This window comes from Lampetra fluviatilis, chromosome 15, assembly GCF_964198595.1.
Source record: "Lampetra fluviatilis chromosome 15, kcLamFluv1.1, whole genome shotgun sequence".
Classification (NCBI taxonomy): domain Eukaryota; kingdom Metazoa; phylum Chordata; class Hyperoartia; order Petromyzontiformes; family Petromyzontidae; genus Lampetra; species Lampetra fluviatilis.
In genome coordinates this window covers 6,331,658-6,351,365 of record NC_136289.1, presented here as the reverse complement: position 1 = coordinate 6,351,365, position 19,708 = coordinate 6,331,658, and the positions used below count along the sequence as shown (strand labels likewise).

The window sequence follows — 19,708 nt, the reverse complement described above, 5'->3', positions numbered from 1 at the left end:
ACCATGACCAGACGTTTTTCAGCTCGCGCATTTCTAATTTACCCCCCCCACCCGCAGCATAACAAAAGGCTGCTTAATCTTAGCTTTCTTATCTACTTCCGCCCCCTGCATCACAAAGCTTCAGTTTGAACTCCATGCGTTGCCTCCCAGCGCACCCCCCCCCGTGCCTCGCGTTGCCTCCCAGTCCACAGCCCGCCCACACACTCACCATGGCCCCTCCCCTCCCTCCATCCCCTGCGACTATATAATTCCTTGTCACAGCCATCTCTTAGACACATTTAAGCGGTTGTGCTTTCGCTACGTTGTCCCCACCTGAAGAAAGACGCTTGTGTTGCACCCGAAACGTCGTGATTTAATTTAGTTGTTTTCATTTATTTAAATTTATTTTTTACCTACGTGACTTTACCGAAAAAACGCTTGTGTTGCACCCGAAACGTCGTGATTTAATTTAGTTGTTTTCATTTATTTAAATTTATTTTTTACCTACGTGACTTTACCGAAAAAACCAAGGAGTACAAAAGCATTCGACAGATATATTTTAACAATCGTTTATTAACAGTAAACAGCAGTACAATTAAATGAAAAGTATTTTCAGACCGCTTATAACACAATTCTGAAGTCAAGTTCCTTTCATAAATATACAACCACAATCGTATGAAAAAAAACATTCCAAATCTGATACAATATATTGAGCTAACCGATAACCTTGGAGCATTTTCTTTACAAAAATACGTGTATTCATCGCTCATCCGCATTTAGTCAACTTGTATTTATAACAATCTCCAACAAAAACGACAAGACTTGCATGGCTTAAATGATCACGCTTGAAAGACTTGCACTTTACCAATTGCACGTCCAACTTTGCCAATCATCCCCCTGGGGTGAAGAAAATGACCAGTGCCATTGACCACCGCTACGTGGCAAGTCAACAACGACTGGTGTGTGACCAATGCACCACGGGGTATTTGTACTTTCAGGATATTTTTATCATTTTAAACCATCAACACGTCCACTGCGCTGATCCCAACTGGGGCAATGTTCTGTCAACCTTGCTCAGCAGTTGGCTTCACCAATGACAAGTGTGAACTAGATGGTCACACGATTCCAATGAATAACATTGTATCTGTACAACAGCGGCACCATCAGCTGTTAACAATAGGCACGTAAAGATTAATTAAAAGCGATTCTTGATACACAGAATTGTGCGTAAGAATCGATAATCTTCACTTAACGCGATTTTTAACCACATTTATCCCTTTAGAGTGATGGTGAGAATCAACGACAAACAAAAGTACAGGCAAGACGCAAAGTACAGATGGGGCAGATGGTACAAACTAAACAGCACGGATGAAATTGACGAAGGTGAATAATAAAAAAAACATGAGGCAGTACACTCGACAGTACACAAACAAGACAGCACAGTACACAAACACAAATATAAACAAGACGTGCAGTACAGACGAGACTTCCAAACGGGACAAATGAAGGATCAATTCTCAAACCAAATCGCGACCTCCGATTCCAACCGATGATCCCAACCAACCGTGGGTGGGAGGCCGAATTGCTACGTGCCTCGTTAATAGACTCGGAGCCACCATACGTGGCCGGAACTTGCTCTGGTGCGTTGGGTGGACGATGGGGGCGGGGAACGCACTCGGTGGGTAGCTAGTGTCGAACGCTCTTGATGGTTTCGTGCAGCAGGCGGCGAACCTCCGCTCCCCGCTGGAGGGCGCGCGTCACGCAGTCCTGCATCTGCTCTGCGGAGAGGGGGCTCCCTCCTGCACTCAACACATGGGAAGGGGGGGGGTGCAGTCATTGTCAGCACACATGGGGGTATTCCAAGTAAAACACAAACGAACTGTTTTTTTTTGGTGCCACTTAATTTATACATTTTTCATTTTCTTGATAGTAGGGTTTTCATTTGCTTGGTATGGGCGTGTGTTGGGCTTTTTTAGCGGCGTGCGTAGCCAACTGTGTATATGAGATTGTGGTCCTTATATATAATAAATAATGTACAGCGTTGTGGGGATGGTGTTGCATTGGACTTCGGGGGGGGACCACACGACGAATCTATCCAAATCGAATGGGATTCATGTGGCGGGTGGGTGAACAGGCTGGTAAATTGGGTGGTAGGAAGGTCACTAAATGGGTAGGTAGCTGTGTAGATATCAGGTAGTTAAAAATTGTGCGTAAATAATACAGACAGGCATGAATGCATGTAGGTAAAGTAGTGAGGTATATACAAAAGTAGGTATTGTATGCGAGTTTGTGGGTAGCTGATTGGATAGGAGTGCGTAGGTAGGTGGGTTGGTCTGTGTAAATAAATGCGGATCTTTTTCTAACATCGGTGTGAAAACGTGTCTGATTATTGGCTCCCAGTGTCATCGTGAGGTCCGGTGGTAAAGCCTGGGGAGGGGGAGAGACGGCGCCGCCACCGCAACTGCCGTGAGCCGTGCTCCGTACCGGGCTTGTGGACGGCGCACAGTTGGTCCGCCTCGTCCGTCACGATGGTGACGGTGCCGCACGACAGCGCCTCCTCCTCGTCCGTGGGGTCAACCAGGAGCACCGTGCTGCATGCCGCAATCGCGCCGGTTAACCCCTTTCCTCGTTCGTGCGCATCGTAAAATAACTTTATCGGTGCCGAGGCTCCCATAGGGCCATGCGGGAGGACGTTTTGGCAGTTTGGCGACAGCTATCGTAGGGTGCGGCGGTCGTGTCGCTGGAGTTCTCTGCGGTGAGTACAATGTCATTTAAAACAATCGCGCTATGCCTCTAATAATGTAATTAAAGCCGAGCCGTTTGCGCGTTCCGCGATTCGGTGGTGAACGGGACACCCACCCTGCAACTTGCAGACATTTGAGAACAGGAAAGGGCTAATACCTTTATCATGGGACGACGTTAATATTGAACACAGTGGCACGGCTAAACCACACGTTTAACCCGAGTTGGCAGGATTGCAGCAAGCACCAGATATACAAGGGTCCCCCTTGATTTAGCCTTCGAAACAAAGTGCAGTTGGCGAGCAGCAACTAAGACCAGTACGGCACATTATGGGGTAGCGCATTCAGCACTAATGGCATTTGTCTCCCTCATGCTCACGTTTACACATTGCGTAAGGTAATTATTTAAGACCAAATTAACCTCGGAGGGTACCAGGACAGGACTTGATACCACTTGCCACTGATAATCGAGCCCAGGAATGAACTTCAGGCTTCCATGATCGTAGCGCAGTGAGCAAATCACGATTATACACTAAGACGAACGTCTTCCCGAAGACGACACTGTTGGGGCAAGTGCAGATGGCGAGCATCTGGTGGGTTGTGCGGTCAGCACCACGCCCGACCGCCTTTGTCTTTCCAGTCCTGAAGTATTCCACATTGCAGAAGGTACTAATTTAAGACTGAGTCGACCTAGTGCACAACACGGACACATGCAAGCAGCAGATTTTACTATTTCCAACGTAGATCATAGCTGCTGCCAACCAAATAGCATTTAAAAACTCAATCGGCCGTCAAAAGTTAAAATTTAAAATCTCTAGTTTGGGTTCACTCAGTCGGCCATCCCTCCAGTCAACGTTGAGTGGTTTAGTTAAGATGAGTCGCTCCTCCTCCATGTACATATATCAATCCACTGCTGGATGAGGGCCTCCCCACACTGTGTACGTCTTGGGGGTTATTTTACCATACTTCACCATGCTGGTTCGTGTGGGTTCATGAGTGCAGGGTAAACACGTGGGAGCATAGTGCAGTCCAATAGTTTTTTCTGCACTGCCCACCATGTAGCCCCGCAGCCTATAAGAACCATTTTTATGTATGGCGGTCGCTCATCCAAGTGCCTTCCAGGCTGGAACCTGCTTAGCTTCTGAGAGGAATGTAGAAGTGTATTATCACCGACTCTGGGGTGGACCAATGAAGATGTGTGTTGCCACATTGCTCGTTGGGAGCGGGGGACAGGCTTTTACGTGAGGAGTTGGGTGTACGTATTTATGTATGTTGAGCTTCTTTAAGCTAAACTATTAACTATTTTTTATTTTACCAGGTAAGGCCTACCTGAGCTCCGTAGCTCTTTTTCAGAAGCGACCTGGCCACAAATGATAGCTCAACAAAGTGGCTCATCACATGGAAATGTCTAGCAGCAGCCAAATACTCTAAACGTGTGATGTTGATTCTAAATGTGGAGGGGAAAATCGGAGGCCCCAGAGAATAATCCACGCGACCACGGGGAGAAAGCACTTGCAAACTCCCAATATACAGGCGTCAGGGTGGGAATCGAACCGACGTGCTCCTGTATACCAGGCGAGGTAGTTAACGTCTCGCCATCGCCGCGCCCATACGTCGCCAACCATACGTCGTAGCCAACCGTGCTAACCAAGGTGCTGTGTAACTGACGGGTCTCACCCATCGAAGATGGAAAAGGACGTGGACACTGGGTGGTTGCCAACCTTCACAGGCAACCTCTCCTGCATGGTCACCTGGGCCAGACCGGTCTCCTGGCTCACGCCGACCTTGGGCAGCGTAACTGTGGCACACAGGATGCTTGTGAGCAGACACGACGCTGAACACATCTGACATAACCTCACATGCATATTCATCGCTCAGCTGCATTTAGTAAAATTGTATTCATAACGATCTCCCGACACCAAGACCAAGACTTTCACGGCTTAAATGCTTGAAAAGACTGCATGTTATCAATTATACATCCTACTACGCCAATCGTTCATCCGAGGTAAATCAAATCAAACCCACCAAGTGTCACTGACCACTGCTACTACCACGCAAAATTACACTAAGTGCCCAAGCTGATCCGTTTGACCTTGGGCTATATTCAATTACGTACAATGTTCACTTCTCATGTGTTTGTGCAACATTTGAAATTTCTCAAGGGATACAGTTTGTTAGTTTTTTATTCTGATTTTTATTTTGTTTCATCGCTGTACTTTTATGTCACTTGTATTATTTTGTTTCTTTTATTTGTTTAGCCCCTGTCATTTTGGGTGAACCAGACCAATCACTTTTTACAAATGAGACTCCTATCCTCGTCTCATTAGTCGTCACCCGGCGAAACAAAACTTAAAACTCAATACATGAATCCCTCATCCCCAAGGCCTATTACGCATTTGGCCACCTATTGAATGGTAGCAAACTAAACATCGAGGGAACGCACTCGGCAAAAAGAAAAACACTCCCAACGTGCGGGGAAAACCACCCCAACGAGTGGAACAAAGTGCCATTTAACGAACGATGCTGGGGCACAGCTGTCACGAGCACATGCCAGGCAACGCGTCAAGCGGACTCACGGTTCTGTAATGCGGCCAGAAGTGCGATGGAGCAAGCGTCCAATATGTTCCCATCATAGTCCAGGCACATCAAGTCACAGTACAGCACCCAAGCGAGCTGGACACACATGCACGCACACACAGGCATGCCCACACAGACAAAAACATGTTCATCCAACGTTCTCCAGGTGAGCTTTAAAAAGACGGACAAAGTTACATTTTATTTTGCTAAACTTCCCATTCGCACAGTTGGTTACGTACGGTGTGAAAGAAGTTCAACATACATATGAGTCGGTACCTCCTGTATGGACATATATCAATCTACTGCTGGATGAGGGCCTCCCCACACCCTAAACCTTGGGGGTTATATATTCTTGGATCTTTTGGTAAAGTCACGTAGAAGGGAAATAATAAAAATTGAAAAATATAAAACAATACAAATTCTCACGACGTTTCGACTGCAACACAAGCAAACATCATCAGGTGTGTTATTTTACCATACGTCACATACTCATGACGTGGTGTATAGATGAGTCCCATTTTCATCAGGACCAATCTCTCTCCCGGAGTGAACGAACACCGTGCATGTTACAAATCCTCCTTCAGCCATATATTCCATCAAGATCATGAAGATCATCAGATTGTACACTGCTCACTGCCACACGGTCTAGGCGACACACTTTGGGGGGTGACGGTGCCTTTGCAACTGCGGCACCTAAACTCTGGAACTCCCCTTGCCCCTTCGTGGTCACGACTTCAGAGACACACTTACAAATCTTCAAATCTCGACTAAAAAAATGTATTTGTTTAGAATTGGGTTTTCTCTTCAGGTATTTTCAAATGTCGTTCTCACTTCTTCTTTCCTTGGTTTCTATTAACTATTTCTGCCTTTCCATGCATAGCACCCTGAGAACGATTGGGCGCTTTATATATTTAAATTGTTATTAAAAACTATTATTATTTAACTAGAAACACTAATGAAACCCAAATATTCCACTTAATAATGAGTGTAATGGGAACATCCTTACCTTCCCCTTCTCGATGCACAGATCCTGAAGGGCAATAATATGAGAGCTAAACAGGAACAAGAGGCAAATGAATTAACTCGGACACACATCTTGGTGATGCCTAACAAAACAACCTGACATCAAGGTCAATAGCAATCGGACTTCACATGTGAAAATCAGAAACAAATATTTAAGTTCTATGCTTCAATTACATTTTTCGATCATAAAATGACAGTAAACATCATGTATCTATTGAAAAATGTATATATTATTATTTTGATAAAAATCACTAATATCTACCCCAGTGAGATGTTTCACTTGCAAGGAGAACTGCAGAAAGTGTCCCAAAGGACGTTGCCTGCTTCATGTGTATATCACTTGTACATAATGTTAAAGTTATGGAATGCATTTACAAATACAATGCGGGAACACAAGTCACACATTTCTCTTATCATGGATTCAAAGAAAAATGTGGCCTATGGATTAGATATATATTTTTATACCATGCACTACTTTACAGTGCAGATTGGGGATAGCTGACATGGATACTGAGTCATAACTGATTTTTGGGCGAGACCACTCAATCATGATCTGGACACAATCTTGCTATTTAGACCCTTCACCACCCGACAGCCAAACACATTGTGTTGTCACGTGTGCAAGCGATTAAAGCGCCAATTATTATTATTTCACCACCTCACCGGTCAAGTTGAAGAATAATACTCACAACCAAATTTAGCAATTAAAAAGAGGGGGGGAAAAAAGAAAAAACGATTCTGAAAATTGGCCCTTCAACTTACCGGTGAGCTGAAACAATAACTGGTGCGTTAAAACACTCGTATGTTGTGTCGTGTGTGTAGTGGAGTCAGTCGACCCGTGGCACCTGGGGTCTGCCCCGTGACCTCCTGCCAGCGGGCGTTCGACACTTCACGTGGCCTCAAGGTGCACATGGCCTGGCACAAGTGTCGTGGTGACGTCACCGCCACTTAGTGGCGAATGGCGGTTGTTGTTGTTGTAGTGGAGGATGTTAACGACACAAAAACTTGGTCAGTTGAATTCCGTGGCTTAACCCAAAAATGACGAATCATAAAATGGGCCAAGCAGAGGTACACAAACACGCACGCACGGACGCACAGAACAAAACACGTTGATGCGACGTTATCCAGGTGAGAATTTAAAAGAGACGGACCAAAATTCGCGTAAATCATGAAATGTCACGTGTGGCTATGAGGGTTTTGCCGCACCGGCTACCGGAGAACGAGCCTGGGGCTCACCTGTCAATGACGTCCGCCAGGAACTGGCTTGCCGCCTGTGCTTGCTCACCGGGCGGCCCGGGCCGGAACCGTGGAGAACAAAGCGGCGGCAGCTCCAAGTTCGGCACTGCCGAAGGGAGACACGGGGGGACGCAGGAGGGTTTCGGCAAGAAGTTTAGGAGCAGCGTTCTAAACGCTTCACGGAGCCACCCTGCTGAAGATTTCCAAACCAAAACAGTGCTGGCATACAACACGTCGGTAGTCCAGCGCTTTGGAGACACTTTACAGGAAAGGGATAATATAATGCAATTCTTAGTTTACATAGCGTCGTTCGTTCAAACTGCATCACACAATCGCTGAACCATCAGAGACAAGCTGGAAGAAGGCAGCCAGGCGGCGACCCAGTGCCAACAATTGCCGAAGCTCTGTGGTCCTCCATATATTAGGATGGTTTCAGTCCATTAATGATTTTATCGGAGGAAACCCGAGCACCCGGAAAAAAAAACGACTCGTGTGCGAGGGGGCAAAACTCGATCCCATATTAAAGTGTCTGTGTGCGACTACAAAGTTTCGCTGCGTAGCACTTTGAAAGTGATGGCGCCTACAGTGTGTGCCGAGTAGGCAATCTGGCAAACAGATGCACAGCAAAGCTCTGGAACGAACGCGATGGTGCCAACTGATTGTGCACAACACACACACACACACACGAGTTGTTCTGCCCGCATGGTCCAGAACAGTGGTTCCCAACCTTTTTAGGATACTTTACCCCTTGTTGAATTTAGTTTTAACCCCTTGTCTGACCCAACATGCTTCTGAGAAATAGATGTATGCATGAGCATCAATATTTTAACCGATTGTCAATGTCGTGAGGTATAAGCCTAACTAAGCTAGTAACCGCAAGCGAACAAAAACATTCTACGGAAACCATGTCGTTTACGATCTATGAGTTTAGAAAGGTCTTCTTTATCATTTTAGGTTAACACTTGTATTTAAATTTGTCGTAGTCATTTTACATTGGCAGATTCATACGCGATTATTCACCAATGACTCTCGTGCATGATATAATTTAACACGTTTATAAATCACCTCGCGTACCGCCCAGGGGTCCGCAAGCCTCCCGGTTGAGAACGGCTGTAGTCTAGAACTCCCTACTCCGCGTGGCCAGCCGTGCTGTCGGTAGCAACTTAAGCGTTCACAACAAAGTCGACCCACCGATGAATCCCTGGTCTGGCGCTTCAGAGGTTGGGGCAGCGAGTTCCTGGTGGAAAAAACACAAAGCCAGAGCTTGAATACACTTCTTTACCTTGGTTATCCAAAGTCTCTCTTTGAAAAAAAGGAGATTATATCACAAGGGCTTTTAATCTGATGCTCTACACCGGTGGTTCTTTAGCTGGTGGTCATGGAGGCTCTTGGAATGGGCTGTGAATCTAACGGGTTAAATTATTCTTGAAAAAAAAGCAACATCTTGAGTCATTCAGTCCGACACAGGATTTCATACAAGTCTTTTTCATCAAAGTCCAGTGAGGGCCCAGTCTGACTCGAAGAATCCAAGAACCTGTGGCTTTTGACTTTACACATGGACACAACCTTGGGACCTTTCATGCCAGTGAAAGAAACCGTGACTGCGAGCAGCGGAGGTCGCAATCGGGTACCCGATACCCGTACCCTACCCGATACCCGGCTACCCGTACCCAGCCGGGTACGGGTAGCCGTTTGCAACCCTGGTGCGGCCGGGTACGGGTACGGATAGGCCGTGAGTCACTGGTGAGTAACCGTTTGTCACTCATTTCGGGTAGGGTACGGGTAGGGAACGGAAACCTGTACCCGGCCGGGTATGTACCCGGCCGGGTACGGGTACAGATACCCATTTGCGACCCTGGTGCGGCCGGGTACGGGTAAGGAATCAAAACACGTTTGCGACCTCTGGCGAGCAGTCACGAGTCACGCGCCGCCTGCTGGCTGAGCCGCGCTATTGCACGTTGCGTAGTTCCAGCAAACAAAGTGTACTCGATAACAAATGTCAACCACAGTGAAGAGGAGAATGCATGTTAAGTGCGAGCAATATAGGTGGTGAGTATGCCAGGTGTGAGATGAGTGGTCCGTCAGGTCGGTAGTGAGTGCCAAATCTGAGTGATACGTTTCAGGAGACATGTCTTATGAGTGGTGTTAAGCGATTGATGAGTGTGCGTTGAATAGCAACTAGCACGTAATGAGTGTCTGGTGAGTGCTTAGTGTATACGGTGAGTTGTATTAGGCGAGTGGCGGGGTTGTCAATCTTGACTTGAAGTTTTCGTAACTGCAGGGATCAATGCTCTTTGGTTCTTTCGGTAAAGTCACGTAGGTATAAAATAAAATTGAGTCATGAGCATCATGCGGCGGGTGAGCATCAGCTGTCAAGGTGTCTGGTCACCCCGTTCATAGGAAGGGCTGCCCTATTGTGCAGTCACAGGTACCTCTGGTCAGGTATGCAGACTTTCTTTAACGTCACATGACATCGTAACAAAATTCTTACTCTTATGAGGCTCGTTGGAAAACATCGTTGAAGATCCCTGCCCTACACGGTAACACTCATCACATTCGTCAATCGCACTGCCTTACAACGTAAATATATAACAGGCTAACATTTTTAAATGTCAACCTGTCACGCACCTTCGACTATGGGCAGTGCTGTAGACAAATGCCTAGAGAGTTTTTGAGTGCGTGCTTGTGCATTGCTACCAAAAAATTAAGTCCCTCAACAATAACCATTAAGATAAAAACAAATTCCGAGTTCAAGTCCATCTCCGAGCCGCCGCACAAACCATACCCAGAGCTTTTGCAAAGAGATAAACACCAAGGGACTGAACATTGATTCTATGAAAATCTTAGCGGCCCAGTAAGTGACCACTTACAGCCACACTTTAATTAACAAGAACAGATTCCAGTTTAATCAATTGCGCGCAACTATGCATAATGAAAACAATGCATCCACTATAATTAAGGGCATTGACAGATTCTAATTTACGTTTGGCATGGGGTTATTGTGAAGCAGTTGCAGAGAATGATTAAAGAGACAAGACTAATAGCTCTCCTATACACGCTATAGTACAGGTAATTATTATAAATGTAATGTAATCGATGACATCCCATTATGGAATTGCGCAGCTCAATTAAAACGTGACCATTCGTCAAGAAGACGTAACAACAATGATTGCAAGCAGCTTGTGTGTTCAGGCAGTCAACGCACAATGGGCCGAGATAAAAATCTCAGCATTTACGTTCAATAAATACTACTGGACACAACACAACTAAACCTTTGAAAAACGTTCTTTTCAGGCAGTTTATTTGCATGGTTTAACGTTTCTCTAACTGTCCTTACAATAAAGGAACTTTTAACTGTGGAATAAATACACTTCCTGCTTCAGGTTATTCGTTGTGCCAATTTAATCACTTAAATATAAATTATTGGGTTGAGCAATGGCTCAATGGTTACCATTCTGTGCTGCGAGCTCAGTGACCCGCGATCAATTCCCGGCCACAGCTAACATCAGTGGCAAGTGACATCTCAACCGCTTTTGGGCCCCCTTCCTTCAACCTGACCTGTCCAGAATGGTGAACTTATGGTTATACAACACAACAAGGACATGCGGGGAGGCCTTCCTCCGGCAGAGGAATGACACAAGGGTTTCAAGTTACTAGCTATTACTGTTTTCTATTGAGCGGCGAAATCAGCTGGTGTGCAGGTAATGGGTGGATTGTTAAATCAAAAGAACATGAGAGAGGCAAAGGCTTGGTAAGGACTTCATGCAGCAGTGGAATGATCCTGGATTTAAGATTGTTACGTTAATGTCACGTAACGTGAAGGAATATTCGCGCTTACAAAGGGCATCTCCATTCCACACTCACCCCCTTCACACCACAGATCACGGTGGTGTTTCCCACTTTGACCAGCGCCGAGCCATCGGCCGTGGAGAGCGAGCCTGTTCCAACAACAGAGAGAGGGGGGGGGGTGGCGAGGGGGAGTCGTTGCAGAGCCGAGGCGGAGATTAAATACAGGGAAGGGGAATCGGTAATACCATGGCGATGGCCGCGGAAGTTAAAACTCTTGCAACAATGCAAAAATGTTCGGGCTAATTAATTAATGTAGTTCTGCTGCTGTTGCAAAGATTGCACAGTTAATGCATTGCACTCACACTACGGCAGAGTGCAGCGTTTTAAGAAAAATAGATTATTTTGTGATGTTTCCATTGGAGGTGTGAGTGGAGGAGCATGTATGAGTCTTACCGGTTTAATAGAAAAAATTCAATCACCGTAACAATATACGAGATAAACAAAGAAGACATAAAAGCTCCGGATGGTGGCATCCTGCAAGTTACGAGTCGACTTGGAAACAAGTACAAGATTTCTTTCCCATGTATTTTCGGAAGTACGGTGTGCTATTCGGCACGATGTCCGATGTTTCGCTCAACACGCTGGAAGCTTTTTCAGCAAGTAAATTGAAGAGACCCCCAACCAGCACGCGGAGAGAAATGTTGCACATAGTGCTGAATGGCACACGGTACAAACCGAAGGCACATCGGAGGTCTATACAGCCCGACCGCAAACAATCTGCACAGTAGAATGATGGCATCTAGCAGAAGACAGCGATGGCAAGCCGTCCTGATATCAACAGTATTGACCACGATTAGCAGGCTTGGCTACATACGGTGAGCACGGTTGGCTACGTACGGTGCGAAAGAAGTTCAACATACTGTACAAGCACGATGACCTTTTGACGTTTTGACATAGCTTTTATCAAATGCATGTAAAATTATATAATCAATGTATTCAGCATGCTGTCATTGTCCTGTTCTTTGGCAACCTCAACGTGGATGTAAACGGGGTGGGGGAGGTGTAAATATCTGAATGTGAGGGACTGTTAAATTGAAATGCCGCCTACCGATATTGAGTGTGGTGACGCGAAATTCTCCCAGTTCTCTGCCATCCGGCCTGCAGTTTTCTTTCTGCAGGTAACATTCGGAGCGGTGAAACGAAACCATCCTACCTGGCTCTCCGGCGGCGTCTTACGCGTCAGTAAATGGGGCGAGCACAACAATTGTCTCAACTGTTTGGAAGAAGCCACACACTCGACGAGACCGGCAGTCTTCATTCTTACCAGAAAACTCCGGTAATATTCCACTGGTTCTGCTGTCCTGTAGAAGCAAAAAAAGGTTTCGAAGAATTGGTGTTACCCTTGCTGGCAATAAAAACAGGTGTTATAGGATGTTAAAACACCAAACAGAAACCTTTTGCAAGCAATCATGTCTGCATTAAGCACACATACTTTTGGTGATGCAGACATGATTCCTTGCAAACATACATACTTGTGATGTTGACATGATTCCTTGCAACCACATATACTTGTGATGTTGACATGATTCCTTGCAAACAGAAACCTTTCGCAAGGAATCATGTCTGCATTAAGCACATATACTTGTGATGATGTAGACATGATTCCTTGCAACCACACATACTTGTGATGTTCACATGATTCCTTGCAAACAGAAACCTTTCGCAAGGAATCATGTCTGCATTAAGCACATATACTTGTGATGATGTAGACATGATTCCTTGCAAACAGAAACCTTTAGCAAGGAATCATGTCTGCATTAAGCACACATACTTTTGGTGATGTAGACATGATTCCTTGCAAACAGAAACCTTTCGCAAGGAATCACGTCTGCATTAAGCACATATACTTGTGGTGATGGAAACATGCTTCTTTGCAAAAGGTTTATGTTTGGTGTTTTAACATCCTTACACCTGCTTTATTGTCAGAAAGGGTAAAACAGATTCTTATAGTGATACTGTGGCAAGGAAGGCCCAACTATTTTTTTTTATTTATGAATGGTATCTTTCACCGTGATAGTACAACAGTCATAATGGTTCTGTTGGGTTAGGTCGCGTAAATATGTCTCGTTAAACACGCAACCACCCAAAGGTTTGTCACATAAACGAAACGTGACAATTCGTTACTACTTCAGCACACCGGTGTGTCGGAGATTACACCCACAACATTTACAATATTACGGATAAAATTGGTTGCGGAAGCCTACGGGTTAAACTACAACAGCTTAGTTTAACGGTGCAGTGTTAAAATAAAACACGCTTACAGGAGTAAGTACGTTTACTTTTGGTGCTTATCAATACATTTTGACGCATATTGCGCTATTGATACAGCGGCACGACATAATCCATTACTACAGAACGGTCCGCGGAAGGAGGCGTCAAAGAACTACGGCACTTCTGATAGCCCTTCAAAATGAACGCTTTCCCACCTACACTGCTTTAATGTCCAACTTTTTTTTATATTCGAGCTGGAACTTAGCTGATTGAAGTTCATTTCTCACGCTGGGTTTTGTTATTATTGTTGTTGATTAAGTTATTGGTGAGCAGGGCGAGGGCATAACCCGGTCTTTCATCCCAATGCGACCGAAACTCGCGATTCGAACCCAAGATTAAAGGCGGCGTCAACTCAGCATTCTGACCTCCCGGGGTCAACCGACCGGCAATGTCAAGTCTCATCGATATGTACCGAGCACAGCCCCAACACGGGAAGCACCACCAACACTGCGATAAGCTTGAATTGAGCAAGATAATGAGATATTTAAAGCTTTCGTGACTGCAGGGATTAATCTTCTTGGTTCTGTCGGTAAAGTCACGTAGAATGGAAATAATAAAAATACAACATAAAATAATTCTCACGACGTTTCAGCCACAACGCCAAGCAGCCGTCCTCAGGTGAAGAACAGGTCTTTCAGACGCTGTCTTTCCGACAGACCTGTTCTTCACCTGAGGACGGCTGCTTGCGTTGTGGCCGAAACGTCGTGAGAATTATTTTATTATGTTGTATTTTTTATTATTTTATTATTTCCATTCTACGTGACTTTACCGAAAGAACCAAGAAGATAATGAGAGAGCTTAGGGGGGGTGGGGGGGAAGAGATACGATGGGGAGAAAACGAATTAACGCAAACGAGACGAACCCATGATTCTTAAAACCCAGAAGCCGCGATCGCCGTCCTGCCCAACCCCATTGGCTTTTGACCGCCAATGTTTCAACGTTATCGTATCAACGTTAGTATTTCACGACAGCGATCAGGGTAATAATCATTGGAGCTGCTCGTTGCGTACAATACGAACACAGCACGTGGTGGTGGTGGGGCATGAGGAGACCGGGTGGCCAATTCTATGATGCAGTCAGATGCACCAATTGTACCCTCCCTGCTAGCCCCCCCCCACCACCGTTCCATTCCCTGACTACCACATTCAGATAAGCCCCCCTAACTTGTATATAAGATATTGTCTCTTTGATTTGTCCTCGCTTGATACAGTAAATTTAGCTGTGACGGTCCCACCTGAAGACGGAGACTTGTGTTGCCTCCGAAACGTCGTGATTTAATCGATTTATTTTCATTTATTATTATTATTTTTTTCTATTTTTTTTGACCTACGTGACTTTACCGAAAAAACCTAATAGTATGAATCATTGCAATCACGAAAGTTTCAAATCTAGAATCGCCAATTCTATCCCCAACCCCCTCCACGCGCGACCACGTGGGGGGGGGGGGTCACGGCCGATAGCGGCCCGGCTTGTCGAGTGGGTAGGAGGGAGAGAGGTTTCGTTCATTGCTACGAGGACGAACAAGTTCCAAACCCCATAGCTGCTCCCCCACCCCCCACGTCGTTGTTTGTAGGCGAGCGAGCCGAGTTTGACTCCCGACCGCGACTCGCAAACTCACTTGAAGCCTGCCGCCATGGTGCCTGTGATCGACCACCCCCCCTCACCGGCAGCAACGCGCGATTCGGCGTCGCTGATTCACAACACGTGTAATGCTAATTTATATATTTTTTAAACATTACGCACAAGAAAAATTAAACGAGCGGTATCTGGCGATCTAATTGAGCGAATGCAGTTTTAGAATAAATAGCGAATTAGAATATCATCTTTTGATTTAAAGCTTTCGTGACTGCAGGGATTCATATTCTTGGTTTTTTCGGTAAAGTCACGTAGAAGGGAAATAATAAAATAAAAGATTTAGAATGTTTTATTATTTTTTATTTGTATTCGTTTTTATTAAGAATAATCGTTGTCGCGTTCGCGAATCGGCAGCGCGGAACGTGCGACTGTGGGCAACATCTTGCGCGGGCCTCCCCCCACCTCCCATTGGCCCGTCCTAACCACGTGATATGGAGAGAGCAAGCCTCTCTGCGATTGGCCAATAATCGCACCGACTCAGAAGCATCTCTTATTGGTCGATCACAGCCACGTGGCCGTCGTTGCGCGCCCACCACCGCTTGTCGCACACTGATTGGGCAGCTAACACCACGTGACAGCGTCATTTTGTAAATACCGCACGGAGGCACTTCTGGTTGGTCAACTAACCCCACGTGACGAGCCCTTGCCTCACTTGAGCGTTGAACTCTCAATCTTAATTTGGAGCTTTCGTGACTGCAGGAAGTACTCTTTGGTTCTTTCGGTAAAGTCACGTATAAAGATAATTTAATTTATTACTTTATCTTTATACGTTGAACTCTCATTTGGTGGTTCTGGCGCTGTTTGATGTTGCGTAGGCAGTGGCGCACAAATAAAATTGAACACGTTAATCAAGAACAACGTATGGTCTTACAAGTGAACACAAAAAATAATGTATCATTCGAGACGTGTCGGGTACTGTAATGGGCTCTTCGTAGCCAGTTGTCAAACGTTCTCTTCAGCGATTGGTCCTCTCGGTCATCACGTGACAATGCGATCGCCAACGACATTTGGCGCGCAGTTTTCTAATGCGTCACCGATTGGCCAAGTGTCGCCCACGTGACTCGCGATCGTTTCCGTTCTTGATAGGGGGAGGGGAAGCGGGGGAATGGGGGGGGGGTGATGGGGGGAGGGAGGGGGGGATGAGGGAGGGGGTCTGAGGGAGGGGGGGTTGAGGGAGGGGGGGTTGAGGGAGGGGGAATGAGGGGGGGAGAGATGAGGGGAGGGGGAATGAGGGGGTAGGATGAGGGGGGATGAGGGGAGGGGGGATGAGGGGAGGGGGGATGAGGGAAGGTCTCGCGCTATTGGCTCGGGGGCCGATCACGTGACGAGCGTCCCGCGCGCACCGTCCAGGAGACTCCACGGGCCGGCGCGTGAGTGGCCGCGTGCCGCGCCTGTCACGTGACGCGCTCGTCACGTGGCGCGCCTGTCACGTGGCTACTAACTGCTTCCGGTTTCGTGGTTGCTGCCCCCCTCTGACAGTACCCGGCTTCGTCGGCGCTGCTAACTCGCTACGACTGAACAGCACTTGCCCCAACAGTCTGTTTACAGGCTATACGGGGGGTCTTTGCCTGTGGCGGCAGTGGAGGAGAGAGAGGAGAGGGGGGGTGTTGGGAGATGACGGCGGTGATGGAGGAGGCGGCGGTGACGGCGGCGTCTCGTTGCTGCTGCGTGGCTGAAGCGGCCGCGGCTCTCGCTCTGCTCTGCCTGGCCGCGCTGCTGCTGGTAACCCTCCTCGAGAGAGACGGGCGAACGCCACTGGCCCCACGGGGCAGAGCGGCACGCGAGTGTAGAGCAGCACGGCGACTGGAGCGCGTTTCAAAAAGTTCGCGGTTTGACCCCCAGCGGCCGCCCTGGGTAATGCTGCGTATGGACACTGTGGGCCCGATAGTAAAAGCACCCGCGCTGTCAGAACTCGGCGTTGGCACTTTGATCCTGAACCATATTGTTGCCATATGCAAGAAGAGAATTGTGTATTGGTTCTAGATTTGAAGCTTTCGTGACTGCAATGATTCATATTCTCAGGTTTTTTCGGTAAAGTCACGTAGTTAAAAACATTAAAAGTCACGTAGATGGGAAATAATAAAATTTCTTGTCTTTACCGAAAGAACCAAGAAGATGAATCCCTGCAGTCACGAAAGTTTTAAATCGAAATGTGTATTGGCTGTTAGCCGTAACGTACTGTGGTGATGACGACGATGAAAGCGACGTCTGCTTAGCAGTAGACGTTTAAGATCCCGTGATCTTAAATGGAGGAGGCCATGTATGCTACAGCATCAACCGGTCACAGCAATATTTTCAATATATCACATTACTTAATGGATACCCATTGTTATTTATATGCATTCATTAACCCCCCCCCCCCCACTTCGCTGAAGAAGGGCTCACAAGTGATGTCATCACATCTACCCCTATATTTAAGGCACGAAACAAGAGGATTTCTCCACAAATCTGGCTGCCGCCTGATGAAGCTGGTTGTAATTACTGGCGAAACGTCGTACTCGGATTGTAATTGTTGTGGCTTTGCTCTCCAACACACCGGTGTGCTGTACTAGTATACTACACTATACACTACACTATACACTACTATACACGACACTATATACTACTATACACTACACTATACACTATTATACACTACACTATACACTACTATACACTACACTATACACTACCACACTATACACTACACTATACACTACCACACTATACACTACACTATACACTACCACACTATACACTACACTATACACTAGTGCTGTACTAGTAACGAATTGGCCACGTTCTGTTTACGCGACAACCCTTACTCGTTGGCTGTGTCGGGTGGTGGCGGGTTTAACGACACATTTATATATTTACGCGATCTAACCCAAAAAAACCTGTAATATGGGTGACTGAATTTGTGTAACGCCACAGTCATCGCCCCCTCGACTGACAGCCCCGCTTGCAGGACGCACAGGGACGGCGACCGCGGGGTAGGAATGTTTGACACGTTGATGAGAGGCTCTTTTGACGCGTAAAGTGCTGTATCGTAAACGTTATAAGTGTGGCCACGTGTGTCGGTGTCACGGTTCAAGTGTGCCAATTTAGAATCGGAATAGACTGGAGGAATCCGATGAGCTATAAATCCTCTCAAAGATGTCCAGTAGATATTCTTGGTTCTTTCGGTAAAGTCACGTAGAAGGGAAATAATAAAATAAAATGTCCAGTAGAGGCTGGTCAAAACGTTACAACAAACAATACAAGAATGTAAAGTATTGGAAAGGTAAACAAATCAAAATCACTTTTTTTTTAAATACAAACAAAACGAAGCTAATTTTCTTCTTACCAAGTAAAGCCCATTTCTGGTTTAAATTGAGATCTCTTCCCTTTATATCCTCCGCCATTCCCAAGTCAAGGGTCGTATATGCTGACCCAGTTAGCATATTTTGAAAACTAGAGCCATTCAATTTTACGAATCATTTTCATTCTCAGTGACCCAGAATTAGTAAAGTTGGACTACATTTCATTCGGAAGCATTTTGGCTGTAGACCAGTTTTATAGCTTATCGTGTGAAAATTTCAAGCAAAAATTAAAGAAATAATCTAAACGCATCTTAGTAAAACAAAATCACCGCAAATAACTTTTTGTAATTAGCTTTCTTTTTATCCGCAACATCGCTTCTTAACTCTGAAACTTATCAACACCCCCTTGATGAGATTTGGCAGTCAGCTGGCGAGGCTTTGCTGGGGAAACAGATACAATCGTAACAATAATTAAAAAGGCTCTTTTTTAGTAGTACAAATAAATAAATGTTATTTTTATCGGTGGCCACTTGTGATTAAATCTGGTTCTCAAATGTTGATTGTCATCGCTGTCATCAATGACCGCACAAACAAGGGTTCAGAAAAGTTGATTCTCAACTTAATTTTGCTAAATTCTAGCTCCGAGAAGTAATCAAAATATCGGCTTGGATGTCGTGCGATGAACAGTACTCTCTGTCGCCGGGGCGGAGGAGGAAATTGCTGCCCCTCGACATTGTGGATCGGAGATCACGTGGAAGGGATTTCGGAAGTAGCACTGTGGGATCTACTTCCGAGGGTCGTTGCGTAATATGGAGGGTTGCTTTGCTTTGAGAGAAATTCCAATGAATGACGTGACAAGGCACAGTCGGATGATAAAAAATTAGCAAAGACATATGGTATATATTTTAAAATAGTTTGAATGTTACTTTTCAGCCCTTTGTAAATCTATTGCCTGGTGATCGTCTCCTCGCGCCATATTGGTCATCTAAATAACAATCATTAATTATTTCAAATTAGATTGTGCCCATTTAAACAGCCTTCGCGTTAAAGTAAGTCATTCTCGTGAATGAAGCTTAAGAAGCTGGTGATCGTCAGTCCATGACACAGCCCAGGATT

General features: G+C 45.9%; 2 protein-coding genes across 2 annotated transcripts in view; one reads left to right on the top strand and one right to left on the bottom strand.

Annotated features, from left to right (window-relative positions):
* Positions 1-531: 531 nt before the first annotated feature.
* On the bottom strand, positions 532-15,341 carry EXOSC8 (exosome component 8). The gene is made up of 11 exons (XM_078863010.1): positions 15,295-15,341; positions 12,670-12,706; positions 12,454-12,517; positions 11,421-11,494; positions 8,748-8,793; positions 7,557-7,662; positions 6,304-6,349; positions 5,297-5,393; positions 4,398-4,518; positions 2,464-2,570; positions 532-1,778 (listed from the first exon to the last, which is right to left on the bottom strand). Exons 1-11 carry the CDS (start codon positions 15,309-15,311, stop codon positions 1,666-1,668), a joined length of 828 nt encoding a protein of 275 aa, XP_078719136.1. The 5' UTR covers positions 15,312-15,341; the 3' UTR covers positions 532-1,665.
* Positions 15,342-16,616: 1,275 nt separating this feature from the next.
* The window catches only part of ALG5 (ALG5 dolichyl-phosphate beta-glucosyltransferase), a 45,144-nt gene continuing 42,052 nt past the window's right edge, over positions 16,617-19,708 (top strand). Inside the window, exon 1 of the mRNA XM_078863017.1 lies at positions 16,617-17,033. Within this exon, the coding sequence (XP_078719143.1) occupies positions 16,926-17,033 (108 nt within the window). The 5' untranslated portion in view covers positions 16,617-16,925. The remainder of the gene's footprint in view (positions 17,034-19,708) is intronic.